General features: G+C 34.8%; 2 protein-coding genes across 2 annotated transcripts; both read left to right on the top strand.

Annotated features, from left to right (window-relative positions):
- Nucleotides 1-2,540: 2,540 nt before the first annotated feature.
- Nucleotides 2,541-3,714, top strand: LOC132273358 (A-agglutinin anchorage subunit). The gene has a single exon (XM_059774321.1). It carries the CDS (start codon nucleotides 2,608-2,610, stop codon nucleotides 3,490-3,492), a length of 885 nt encoding a protein of 294 aa, XP_059630304.1. The 5' UTR covers nucleotides 2,541-2,607; the 3' UTR covers nucleotides 3,493-3,714.
- Nucleotides 3,715-8,912: 5,198 nt separating this feature from the next.
- On the top strand, nucleotides 8,913-10,994 carry LOC132273357 (gibberellin 20 oxidase 2-like). Its single transcript, XM_059774320.1, has 3 exons — nucleotides 8,913-9,447; nucleotides 9,673-9,994; nucleotides 10,571-10,994. Exons 1-3 carry the CDS (start codon nucleotides 8,924-8,926, stop codon nucleotides 10,841-10,843), a joined length of 1,119 nt encoding a protein of 372 aa, XP_059630303.1. The 5' UTR covers nucleotides 8,913-8,923; the 3' UTR covers nucleotides 10,844-10,994.
- The last annotated feature ends 2,972 nt before the right edge of the window (nucleotides 10,995-13,966 follow it).

Here is a 13,966-nt window from a genome sequence, read left to right as displayed (position 1 = left end):
TGCAGAGTGGGCCTAAAAGTTAAGCCCGAAAGCCCAGAAAGATTTTGCCATACAGATTGAAAATCTTCGGATCCCCTTACAAACGATCTTCAGCGTTTAGGCTGTGAAGGAAAGAATCGAAGTGTTTTGCAATGGGCCTGAAGCAGCCCAGGAGCCACAGGCTGCTCTAATTTGTTTCCCTATTACGCAATACCCAACCAAGCAACTCCAGGATTTCTTTTTTATATGGTGTGTATATATATATATAATTTTATTTATTTTTAAATTCACTATTATTATTAGTGAAAATGTTACTGTATAACAAAATGAACTTATGAAACAACACTGCCATTCCACTTCCTGAGTTTGTAAAACTTCCATTAGGGTGATGCTCATCCAACTTTTAGGTTTTATAATTTGGTTGTGACAACTCACCACCAAAAATTAAAAAATAAATCCAGAAAGGAAAATCACACCGCATTCGGAACACAGATGTATAACGTACTCTAGCATATAACTTGCGTGTAAGAGAGAGAATTTTAAATAAAGAAGATACACAAATCTCTTAATTCCATTAACATCATATTTTTCTCTTTATTTCGAAATTTTCAATGTTCAATCTAAAACAATACAAATCATAGTATTTTTTTTTATATATATCAGGTTACAATAAAAACTGAGAATTGGGTCAAACCCACCCAAAACAAAACGAGCCAACAAAATTTGCCTAGTGTTGGCACCACAACTCAACAATTTTAATACAATTAAGAAAATAAATATAATGGGTTATTTCCTTTCTTTGCTTGTCTCTTTTATTATATACATACATACATACATACATATATATATATATATAGGGCTAAGTGCAGAAAACACCCTCAAGTATACTCTGAGTAACACTTTTACACCCTCAAGTATACTCTGAGTAACACTTTTACCACTTGCAAATGATCCAAAGAGGGGTATTTATAGAAACAGAAATGTCTTTTCGGATTGGGTGTATCTCTTCATTATTGGACACAACCATTGCAATAGGTTGCAATGGTTCACATGATGTCTATTCACCAATAGACACATCCATTCCAATAGATTGCAATGGTCTTTTTAATTATTTTATTCATATTCTTGATTATTCTTTGATGGGATTGTTTGAATTAATATCAATCTACAAGTGCTCTGTTCATTTTGTGGTTGTTGATATATGAACCAAGATGGCCCTTTCCATCCAAAAATTCACATTTTTTATCTGATATTGATCACAAAACCCAAACAGGGTCTGCTTCTTGGTCAGTCAATGTTCTACTCTACCAATGTGATGACAAATAATAATGGGTTTCGCAGATTTTTTTTTGGTCTTTTTACAAAATTTTGTATTTTTTTCATATATTTTATAAAATTGTTGACTAAGAGTACTTTAGTCAAGTTTGGTTTTAAATTTCCCAGAATGACTTGATTGCACCAAATTGAAACTTAAGGGGTGTTTTTTTACACGAAAGGGGTGTTACATGCATTGTAAGTATTTTTTAGGAGTGTTTTTTGTACTTAACCTTATATATTTATATGAATTGTTTGAAATTGTTGAAAGACAACCATGGTATATTCTTCCATCCAATAACTTAAAATTTGAAAATAAATGATTATTAACATGAGTATACTCAAGACTTTGAAGTGACACTCTCTTATATATGTATGGTAAGAGTTGTGATGTTCAGAAAAATAAATAAACAAGTAAAATAAATTGATATAGTGGCACTCATTTTTTAAGATGCCCCTGCCATGACTTGGGACACATGCAGGCACTGGATCAACTTCCAAAGAATGTTGACAGACTTGGTTCCTATAAAAATATTATCATCAACTAATTTTAAAGTACTATTCACTATAGAATTACAGATATATGACCATTTCCCAGATCTGAAATTTTGTTTAATTTCTAAATTAATTGAATGATAATTCTAAGAAAATATAAAGCATAAAAAAAAAAAAACACACGGAATCATTTAAAAAAATTCCCTCCTGAACTTCAGAAAAAGTATCTTATGAAGTACAATATCAACAAAAGAATCAATGTTGCCAAATAAAAATGAAGATATTTTTATTCCAATTTGCTTTCATCTTTAGTTTTTGAAACCATGTATATGTTGACTCAAATCATTCCGAAAGTGTCAAAATTGTGGCATGAAAGGATGAACATATGAGGTGAGTCTAGTGACTTGATCTAAACCATTAACCATTTTTGTTTCAAAATGTGGCTCCAACACTGTGAGCTAGTGTGCTTGTGCTGGTTGCAACCTACATGATCACAAAGACCCCACCTTGATTTACACACTCAAATTCCTCTCTCTCTAAAGTTGGAGAAGGCATGATCATAAATAAAGCAAAAGCAACCCACCAGCAGTCTTTTAGATGTAACCGTTGTACAACGGATTCAAACCCGGCAACCAAATTCAAATATCTGAAACACACTAAGAAAAAAAGCAGAAGTCACCCTAACTTTCCCTTTGCTTTCCAATTATATATATAAAAATATAGACATATAAACACACACACACAAATTAAGACTATGTAAAGTGTTTCTATAGTCCCAAATTGTCAATTTGTCTCTCAAACTCAAACCACCCCAAATCAATGGGTTCTTGTATTAGCAAATGCAGATCCAAGAAGAAGTACTCTGAAGAAGAAGATTGTGACTATGTTCAAGACAAACTGGTAATTTCACAAGCTCAAGTTTCTCCTCTTCCGCCACCACCAATTACTAAGAAGTACTCTCTGCCTCCATCTTCTCCTCCTTCATCCACTTCTTCCACTTCTTGCACCACTAGCAGCTCCTACTCATTGACCTCCTCTTCGTCATCCTCATCGTCATGTTCATCATCCATTTTAAGCTTGAAGGACCGGTCTTTTTCAAACGAGTTCTTGTGGTCCTGTGCCAAGGACAATCCACACATAATGCTCATTGATAAATCAGCGCCTACTAAAGTTCATGTCGCGAAATTGGCACCAGTGAAGCAGTCCATTCCACAAAGGCCGGTTAGGGCAACACCACAGAAGAGAGCTCGCGCTAGCTCACCAACTCTTACGCGACAGAAGAGCTTTCGTAAGGAGCCTGAGAAGCCCAATTCCCCATATTCGGTTTCTAGTAGGACTTTGAGGTCTCCATCTCCTAGTAGGAGGTTCAGTACGGGAGAGAATTGCAAAGGGGTTTTATCAAACAGTCCTAAAGAAAGTCTTGGCACGCGTTCGATTGGTTCTAAAGTGAGTAAGGTGAGTTCTGAAGCATCATCATGTGTGAGGAAGGAAACTGTTAGACCAGTTAGTCCAAGCAACAATACTATAAGTACTAGACATTGCAGTTGTTCGAGGAATAGAGAGAAATGTACTATTCAGATTGGTTCCAAGGTTGATGAGATTGCAGTTGAGGAAGTGGTGTCTAATGCAGATGTGGATCAAGCAATTCCAACGGAGGACATTAATAATCCTCTAATCGCATTGGATTGTTTCATCTTTCTGTAAGTCTGAGTTTGCATGCATGTTCAAATACATACTGATTGTTTTGTTCATAAATTCAGGTTGTGTTTTGTTTTATATATATTTTTGGCATATGATCATGAACAGATTTGAAAATGATCACCTAGATCAAACATTCAATATTGTCGCACCTTATTATTATTATTATTATTTTTTGAGAATTGTGACTTTTAAGTATTCATTTTATAAGAACATGTTGTTTGTACATATGGAACTAGTGTGTTGATCAGTATATTGTTATTTCTTCTCTTTTCTTTTTCCCTGCTTTTTTATTTTTTTGCATTCTCTCTCTAGTATATATATATATATTTCTTGTTTTCTTGTTGTTTGTACCTAAATTGGAGTTAGTTGATTGCATTAGAATTAAATGTGGATTGAGTACAGATCTGGAATTATTAGTGTAATTCAAGTGTAATTGTTCTTATACTTAATTAGATATATAGACATTAATGTGTTACTTAACAATAGGAACTTATATCAATAAATCAAGTAATGCACTCTTGAATTAGAAGGATGAAAATGGCCTAGAGGAAAAAAAAAAAAATTAAGACAAAATTGTGCAGAATATGATCCCAATCGGATGATAAACCAAGAGATGGATGAGAGAGTGGAAAAGAGAAGTCAATTGAAATATTAGTTACACGCTTGTAGCTAATTGCTCAAGTAAGAGATTGTAATAGGAGGAAAATCTTGGAATTTCAAGGAAATTCATGTGTAGAAATTAAGGACGAGTATAACCAATTTAATTCCATCTAAGCAAGCGAAAGAATCAAACTCTGCCATTTTTGCTGCTCTAAACTCTCTCTTTTCTGTAGATCTATCTATCTATCTTTCTTTCTTTTTTCTTTTCTTTTTTTTTTTCTTTTCTTCTTTCTTTCTTTCTTTCTTTTTTTTTTTTTTTTTTTTTTTTTTCAATCTTTTACTCTCATTATTACATGTAGTTGGCATTAGTATTGGGTTATGACTTTCTTTACAAATAAACTTATGGTTTGGAAGAAAAAAAATATGTGACTTTTGTGGTTGCAAAGAGAAAATGTGAGTGAAAATGGAAGAAAATTTTAATTTTACATAATATTGCCCTTCATTTTCAAATTTTTTTTTTAAAGGGATTTAATTCTAGCCCAATAGTAAAATATGAAAAAAAATTGCCACTTTCCTTTCCTTTTCTTTTCGGCTTCCTTTTTCTTATGTATTATTACTCTGTATTATAAAAGGTATAGAGGTTAGTTAACTTAGGTTGGATTGGGTAGGGTTATTACTGCGAGTCACCTTATGACCAATTGACTTGTCACATTTTTTTATCTTTGGTGGTGACAGCATTTTATTGAGATCAGCTTTAACTCACACAAAATGGTTCAACCCTTTAAATGAAGCGAGTTTTTTTTTTTTTCTCTCTCTCTCTCTCTCTCTATATTACACATAATAAAAAACAATCGGCAATTTAAGAGCATGCTTGCTTCAATTTTCGCAACATAATTCAGAAAACAAAAAAATATTCAAACAATCATAGAAGACAATTTAATTATCTGAAAATAATTAATTTTTTAATTGAGTTTTCAAAAACTTTTAAACAATCAATATTTTTTAATTTTTTTTTTTTTTTTCATGATCAGAAAACAAAAAATAGAGTCTTGACCAATGGAGGTTACCAATTTGAAATAATAAAACATGCTTTCCCATATGCTGAGGTAAAGTTGAATGCATCTTACTCTCTCCCGATGCCTCAATAATAGAAGTTCGAAAAATAGATTTGCCCTAATTTTGAAAATCAAGAAACTATTTGAATAACACTCAAATCAGGCAGGCCCTAAACTTTTTGATCACGTGACATTAGAGGCAATTATGATGCGTGCGAGGCCCCCATCCATATAATCTCTTGCCTACTCAACGCATGACACGTATCATGTTGAGGATTGATTGAATACATGGTAATTCCCATTTAGATAAAGGAGACAAGCTTTAGAGATACTGAGAAGAAGGGTACGTGTTCCAAAAAAATGGATAAAAACCATACGTTCACATGGACAGGTCTGTTCTTTTGTTCAGATTATGAAAGCTTCAATGTAGTATTCGTATAATCCAAGAACACTTCATTTGACGATGGTTTTCTTGTATTCTCATTTTGAGGGTATTTCAGGCAACATGGGCCCTTCCTGGTCCATATCTATTGTTCTTTGTGGAATTTGGGGAGACACAGAGGGTACTGATGTTGTGACAAACTTCATTTATCCCCACATGTAACACTGGATTCCAAATATTGAATGTGTTGAAACCATATAATTTTGACACGAATTGGGTGAGTATCAACTAATCGACATGAATTTCATAATTCAGTCTGTCTAATCTCTATTGGATAGTAATGACTGCATTATAATTCTTATTTCAGTTTATTTTATAATTTTATTTTTTTATTTTTTTTTATTTATTTTTTTTTCTTGAAAGTTCAAAGAAAAGTACATACTCACGAACCCATAGATACTTTTTCGTCTTTCAAGATATTGAGAGTCCAAGTTTTCGTAGGAACAAACTCACGATATAATCTCCAACCAGGGACGGATCCAGAAAATTATGTGAGAGGGGACGGACTTTTAATAATAAGAAGATAAAAAGATTCAAATTATATGGAGTAGGGGCAATAGTGATTATTTTTTGTAATTTTAGGGGGTCAATTTTAAAAATTTATAGAGATATAATTCAGAAAAACAAAATTGGTATGTAGGTAGTGGCTAAAAAATAAAAGAATAAAATTTGAGTGGGGGTGTAATTGCCCCCATTGGGTCTTCACTAAGTTCGTGTCTATCTTTAATATGGCTTGAACACTTAACCTTTTCTTCGAAAGAAAAACTCATATCATTTGAGTTTATGTTTATTCCATATGAGTCCATAAAATTATTTTAATTCAATCTAGTGTATATGATAATCACGCGAATGATGATGATAGGGTCCATAAAAATGTAGTAATCTTTGGTACAATTCTGTTGTGACAGACGCCTTGGTAAATTTCTGTCCCCTTACCACTAAGATGGTGCTCTAACTTGTCAAAAGTAAAATAACAGGATTTTAGCATTTTATATTTTTCTTTTTCCTATGAAAAGAGTCATGGTGAAGTCACTCTCGCAACAGTTCGTGTCCTTAACTATGGAATTGACAATAGTGTGATGTGGTGATGCCGATTCCATAATTGAGGGTACTATTACTCCTTTTTTATTATTATTTATAAGATCAATGTCAAGTGCAATGTATCAGGACAAGCCAATAATTAATTTAAGTAAACAATATGCTTGCGGTGTTGAAATCTTGCAAAAGTTTTTGGAAGGACTATAGTCTTGCGATATTTTCTCAATGTTCAAAGTAAGCAATCAATGGTTAAAATTTTACAAGAATCGTGCCTCAGTGGATCCTGTGTGTGAGTTTGTTAATTAGGTAAATAAAGGAGAAATCCCCTTGCTGTTACACGGCAACAAGTATAACAATACAGTTCATAAGGTAAAAAAATTCTCTTTTTCTTTTTTGATAGGCATGTCAAGTGCAATGTATCAGGACAAGCCAATAATTAATTTAAGTAAACAATATGCTTGCGGTGTTGAAATCTTGCAAAAGTTTTTGGAAGGATTGTAGTCTTGTGATATTTTCTCAATGTTCAAAGTAAGTAGTCGATGATTAAAGTTTCAAAAGAACCGTGGCTCGGTCGATCCTGTGTGTGAGTTTGTTAATTAGGTAAAAGAAGGAGAAATCCCTTTGCTGTTACACGGCAACACGTATAACAATAAAGTTCATAAAGGTAAAAAAATTCTTTCTTTCTTTTTTGATAGGCTGGAAGCCGTAAAATTTGTAATTTGGCAACAAATTACAGAATGATCATCAAAACACAACACTTTAATCGTGTAAAATAATTTATCAAAATTTATTAACGCTAAAGTTGGATGATTTAGTAGTGAATATTGTATAGATGGGTCCAAAGAACAGCCAAGTAAAGTCATATCAAAAGAGGACAAATATATATATATATATCCTGACACACACATGACCAATTTAGATGTTTCTTGATAGATCACGGGTGCGTGCACAATAGAGGATGAAGATCATCTCACATGAGGTGGAGTTATAGCCGTTTGGGAGGATGGCCCCATGTCCACGTCAGTGATCACGGGTGCGTGCACAATAAAAGATGAAGATCATCTCACATGAAGTTATAGCGGTTTGTGAGGATCATCTCACATGAGTTTGTTAATTAGGTAAATAAAGGAGAAATCCCCTTGCTGTTACACGGCAACAAGTATAACAATACAGTTCATAAGGTAAAAAAATTCTCTTTTTCTTTTTTGATAGGCATGTCAAGTGCAATGTATCAGGACAAGCCAATAATTAATTTAAGTAAACAATATGCTTGCGGTGTTGAAATCTTGCAAAAGTTTTTGGAAGGATTGTAGTCTTGTGATATTTTCTCAATGTTCAAAGTAAGTAGTCGATGATTAAAGTTTCAAAAGAACCATGGCTCGGTCGATCCTGTGTGTGAGTTTGTTAATTAGGTAAAAGAAGGAGAAATCCCTTTGCTGTTACACGGCAACACGTATAACAATAAAGTTCATAAAGGTAAAAAAATTCTTTCTTTCTTTTTTGATAGGCTGGAAGCCGTAAAATTTGTAATTTGGCAACAAATTACAGAATGATCATCAAAACACAACACTTTAATCGTGTAAAATAATTTATCAAAATTTATTAACGCTAAAGTTGGATGATTTAGTAGTGAATATTGTATAGATGGGTCCAAAGAACAGCCAAGTAAAGTCATATCAAAAGAGGACAAATATATATATATATATATATCCTGACACACACATGACCAATTTAGATGTTTCTTGATAGATCACGGGTGCGTGCACAATAGAGGATGAAGATCATCTCACATGAGGTGGAGTTATAGCCGTTTGGGAGGATGGCCCCATGTCCACGTCAGTGATCACGGGTGCGTGCACAATAAAAGATGAAGATCATCTCACATGAAGTTATAGCGGTTTGTGAGGATCATCCGATGTCCATGTCAGTGATTTTCATTCTTCTCCTATGTTGTGCACGCGACCGGATCCTCTCTCCACACCTCCACAATGAGAGTGGACATTGTTGCAAAGCGAGTCTAGTGGCCATTATTTTAAAGAAGTGAATAAGGATTAGACTTTCACCTCACCCAATTGTTGGCTTTTTTTACAATTAATATTCCCAACTTCTGTTTAATCTTTCTATTGGGATATTTACTGTGTCTCGAACCTCCTACAACACGCTACAAAGTAGAAGCCACTAATTTCATTGTGTTTTGTCCATTCTTCTCCTGTCTCTTTCTGTATTGATTTTTGTATAAATAACATATATTGGCCTGTGCCCTATTGTATCACATCTATCAATGGATTCAAGTGCCTCTATGCTTCTACGCTCACCATTAATGGAGCACAATGATCATAGAGACTACCAGAGTTCTTTCTCTGACTTGTCCATTTTGCTAAAACAAACCAACATACCAAAAGCATTCATGTGGCCCAAAGGGGATTTAGTTCATGCTCAAGAAGAGCTTAACGCGCCTCTAGTTGATCTTGAAGGGTTCTTCAAAGGTGATGAGGCGGGAACACAACGTGCTGCAGAGCTCATTAGGGCAGCTTGCTTGAGCCATGGCTTCTTCCAAGTCACCAATCACGGTGTTGATCCCGAACTACTTAGCTTAGCACATGAACATATAAATGCTTTCTTTAAGCTACCCATTGGCAAGAAACTAAGGGCTCAGAAGAAGCCTGGTAGCATGTGGGGCTATTCTGGTGCACATGCTGATCGTTTTTCATCAAAATTGCCATGGAAGGAAACATTTTCTTTCGGCTTCCATGAGAATAGTTCAAACCCTGTTGTAGCAAATTTCTTTCAATCTGCCTTGGGAAATGAATTTGAACAAACAGGGTAAGACCTGTTTTGCCTTTTTCTTTTCCTTTTTTGAAAGTTGAAGTAAACATGCACACACATAATATTGCCTCAAATAGGGCTCGGAGACTCAACCTCCTATTTGAAGGGAAGATATCGATCACAACATCTGTCAATGTGAATTTGGTTTGAAATTAGTACAGCATTAACTACATGTATTTGATTTTTTATTTTTATTTTTATTTTTATTTTTTTTATTTGCAGATTTCTTTTTCAGAAATATTGCGAGTCCATGAAGGAATTGTCTCTTGCAATCATGGAAATCTTGGGGATCAGCTTGGGGGTTGATAGATTGTACTACAAAAAGTTCTTCCAAGATGGTAGCTCTATAATGAGATGCAACTATTATCCTCCTTGTCAAGAGCCAGGGCTTGCCCTAGGCACCGGACCGCATTGTGATCCCACCTCCTTGACCATACTTCATCAAGATCAAGTTGGAGGCCTGGAAGTGTTTGTCAACAAGAAATGGCAGTCTGTTCGACCTCGACATAACGCCCTGGTCATCAACATTGGTGACACCTTCACAGTAAGTCTCCAAGAAAAATCAAATTATCTATTGATTAATTTGTGTTTTCTCTGTTATGGTGTTGGTACTACGCCAGATAACGAGATGATCAGAATGGTGCAGGACAACACCTTTTTTTTTTGTTTTCTTATTGTCAATTTCCTTACCGCCACAGTCATAGTTCTATACATGAATTATGGGAACATTAATTCACTATTAATTAATTAATTTATTATTATTTGAACCTGTTACGAGGGATTTTATCTCTTTGATGCAGTCATCCACTGCATGAAGCATAAACACCCTTCAATTATACAAAACCGTTTGGGGAATTGGTTTTAAAATAATTATATATATATATTTCTCAGTAAGAAAACACGCCCAATTGCCTAGAGGAACTCCAGCCTCACCTTTCACAGGGGTAGAGGGGACACAACTATTATCATTTTTCTAATACTTACTTTCCTCCAATACTTATTTCAATATATGTATATATATATACACACACACACACACCAAAAAATGGGTACTTGAAATGTTGATTTATAAGAGAAATTAAATATGATGATGGGCTTTATTATTAATTTGGATGAACAGGCATTATCAAATGGAAGATATAAGAGTTGTCTGCATAGGGCAGTGGTCAACAAATACAAGCAGAGAACGTCTTTGGCTTATTTTGTGTGCCCTACCCAAGACAAGTTGGTCAAACCTCCGCAAGATCTTTTGAGCAGAGAAGGGCCAAGAAAGTATCCGGACTTCACATGGTCGGATTTGCTCGCATTTACACAAAAAAACTACAGAGCAGATGATACTACCCTCCAAAACTTTACTGCATGGTTCCTAGCTTCCAAACAATCAAACTACTAGCTCCTTTAATTGAGTCTCTCTCTCTCTGTATATACTCCTAGCTGTATATCTTATGCCTAATGTAACTCTCAATCTATTGAAGTTACGACTGCAGTACTGCTATTATATGTCTTTCATATGCATGTAAAATTGAGGATGCGGAAGCTATGAAAAGTTCACGAGTTTCGTGGGAGAAATTTTGATCTATTATTAATAAATAATGGTGCTATGCTGAATGGTACCACCACTATTTTTGTATATGCAATGATGTCCTAAAAACAGTCTAATTTGTCACTCTCTAAAAATTACACACGCATACGCACAATTGATAACTACCAAAAAGCAGAACAGCCGAATTTGTTTTGACCTCTAAAAGAAAAATGTAAAACTATTCGTCATGCTTCTAAATAATGAAAATTGTTCGAAAGCAACATATCTCACACAAATAGTGAGTGAGTGTTGATTCGTTGTCCATTTTCAATTGGGAATGAGTTTTTTGATCAAAACGGATTTGTTGAATTTTACTGAAAAATTTGTTGTCATTCGTGTTCGGACTCCTGGCCATCCAAACGAGTTATATACATAGGATTCTAGTCATTTCTATATCAACAATGCAGTCTAATATTGCAAGGACTAAGATGATGTCATTGTAGTTGTGTGCAGGTCAAGTAAATCAGGGTTGAATAGATTTGGGAAGTTTGATCCAAGTAAAAATGGAATAACCAATTGTTTCTTTTCTTTCTTTTTCAAATTCGAAGACTAAATTTACCTAAATTCAATAAATAAATTCGTGTTCAGATATGTAATTTACTAGCAAAGCAGTGGTCCTTTTATGATAAAGATGTCTAAAACTAAGGTTAGGACTCCGTTTATAGGCTCCAAGGCTCTTGAACATAACAAACAGGTTGGGCCCAGGGCTGTAAAAAATGCATGGTATGTGATTCTGCATGTACTCTCACAATCTTAACTATTTCCTTGTTTTCCATTTTCTCATGCTTAGAAGTTGATTGTATGGAGGAGAATCTTAGGAGAATCTATGACATAGCGAAAATGATTAATACATTCACAAAAAATGAGAGTTATCTTGAATCTACAATAGGGTTCCTTGAATCTATAAAATAAAATTTATATAAAATTATGAAATTTTATTGATAAAATTGATTATTATTATTATTATTTTTTTCCGTACATGTTTTTATAATAAATAAAACCCTACAACTATAAAAGAAACTAACAACATTAACAAATACAAGGAAACAAAACTAAAAATATAAAGAAATTACTTAAAATTAAAATCCCTCTGCAAATTAAAAAATAAAAATAAATAAGAAAATTAATTACAAAAAATACTAAAATCTATCCTACATCACATAATCTTTTGATTCAGTTTGGTTCCATAGTTTTGGAACTGTTGCAATCTATTTAGTTCCAATTCATTTTAGACACAAGGGTTAATTTCAATCGGACCCTTCAAGTTTTGCCATTTTTCACCCTCAAACTTCTTTCGAAAATAATTATCAGTTAGGTTCATTTATGTTTTTCTATTAGTGGCTCCGTTAAATATATGGGAAAAGACAACTTTACCCTTAATTTTTTAATCTCATGCTTAAATGACTATAATACCCCTACACCCACCTACCACCACCACTATTTGCACCACCGGCGCTGCCATCACCATAACCGGTGACAGCCACCGCCATACTCATCCCACAACCACCAATACACCCATGTTATCACCACCACAGCTGGAATCGACACCGCTGATAGCCACCACCACAACCCTCAAATCGTAACCCCAAATCAAACCCACAACGGCTTATTAAACCCAAAAAGGACAGACATAGAAGATTGGAAATGCCGGCGGTGATGAACTCGATAAACAGACTTAATTAATATCATAAAACTAAACCAAAAGGGCGGATACAGTAAGGTTTTATTGGTGGTGTTGTGTGACTCAATCGGATATATCATTTTTTTCGCTTGCTCCTATCAAAGAAGGCGACTGGAATCAACACACAACATGAAGACCCAACTACTCCGATGAGTTTCAGAACGGTGACCATGGGTCTTCTCGATCTCTAATGAAGTGAAAGAGCAGAGAAGTAGGTCTGTTGTTACCGGTGGCAAAGAACCACGCTGATGGTGAGGACGACTTTGAACTAGGTGTGAACAAATTAAAGAGCAGCAGCTGTAATAGTTATCTATTCGGTAACGAGGAGCGGTGACAAGGATGGTGGAGCTTGTGATACCCCTCGGATTCGAGACACGGGTTGATCAAGCCCAGGCCCAAACCCTAGGGAATATCAAACAATTAAAGTATTTTAAAACGAACACAGATGACAAAAAGAACAATAAAGATAGAATAAAAACTGAAAAAAACATTAATTATAAAATCCTCCATGTATAACTGAAAATTTAAACTCCAATCCTCCAAAACTTTAAGGTTACAACTTGGGAATCCACTGATGGACCCCTAACCAAAAGTTCAACTGAAACTGAAAACTGAAAATAGATAATACTAGAATCATTGGGGAAAGTCCTACGTAATCCGATGAAAGTGAGACTGTCCTCGACAAGCACGATCAAGCTCTAAGGCTGGAACCGTCCTGTACCTGAAAAGAATAATAAAGGAGTGGGTCAGACCCACGAGCAAGTTCTAATCTAACTGCAATCCATACAGTGACTCGATACGCAGATACACCGTAGACACCTCACAATATCTATCTAGTCCATACGTATAAATATATCCACACTAAGGGACATTCACTAGTCTATAATAGGGGTCTCCACCTGAATAGAAGGCAACATGCGAATACGCACCCAAAGGTGGGCATGAGTACCTAGACCTAACAGGGTACACCTCAACCTATTATAACCAGCTACGCATCCACTGCATATACGCACCCTAACCAACGAGTCTGAGACTCAAGCTCAACTCGTGGTACCATAAACATATATATAAAGTCCGTCCAAATCCAGGGTAAGCAGTTCAACTATTTATTAAACTGACCTACAATAAACCAACTAGTTAGTCACTCAACTTATTCAGTGGATATGACTTAACTACCATCCGTTAATCCAGAAAGTCATCCAACTTGGTTACAGCTGGTCTGACTTAGTCACAATTAGGATTCGATATCTTTC

This window comes from Cornus florida, unplaced genomic scaffold, assembly GCF_030987335.1.
Source record: "Cornus florida cultivar Cherokee Brave unplaced genomic scaffold, ASM3098733v1 CherokeeBrave_3.0.0_Hap2_Chr09, whole genome shotgun sequence".
Lineage (NCBI taxonomy): Eukaryota > Viridiplantae > Streptophyta > Magnoliopsida > Cornales > Cornaceae > Cornus > Cornus florida.
This window is presented reverse-complemented; position numbering and strand designations above follow the sequence as displayed.

Bases quoted from the DNA above. Each gene is read 5' to 3' on its own strand.
- LOC132273358 (XM_059774321.1), top strand. From the start codon at position 2,608: ATGGGTTCTTGTATTAGCAAATGCAGATCCAAGAAGAAGTACTCTGAA.
- LOC132273357 (XM_059774320.1), top strand. From the start codon at position 8,924: ATGCTTCTACGCTCACCATTAATGGAGCACAATGATCATAGAGACTAC. The intron at 9,448-9,672 runs GTAAGACCTGTT...TTTTATTTGCAG, and splicing joins AATGAATTTGAACAAACAGG to ATTTCTTTTTCAGAAATATT. The intron at 9,995-10,570 runs GTAAGTCTCCAA...TTGGATGAACAG, and splicing joins ACATTGGTGACACCTTCACA to GCATTATCAAATGGAAGATA.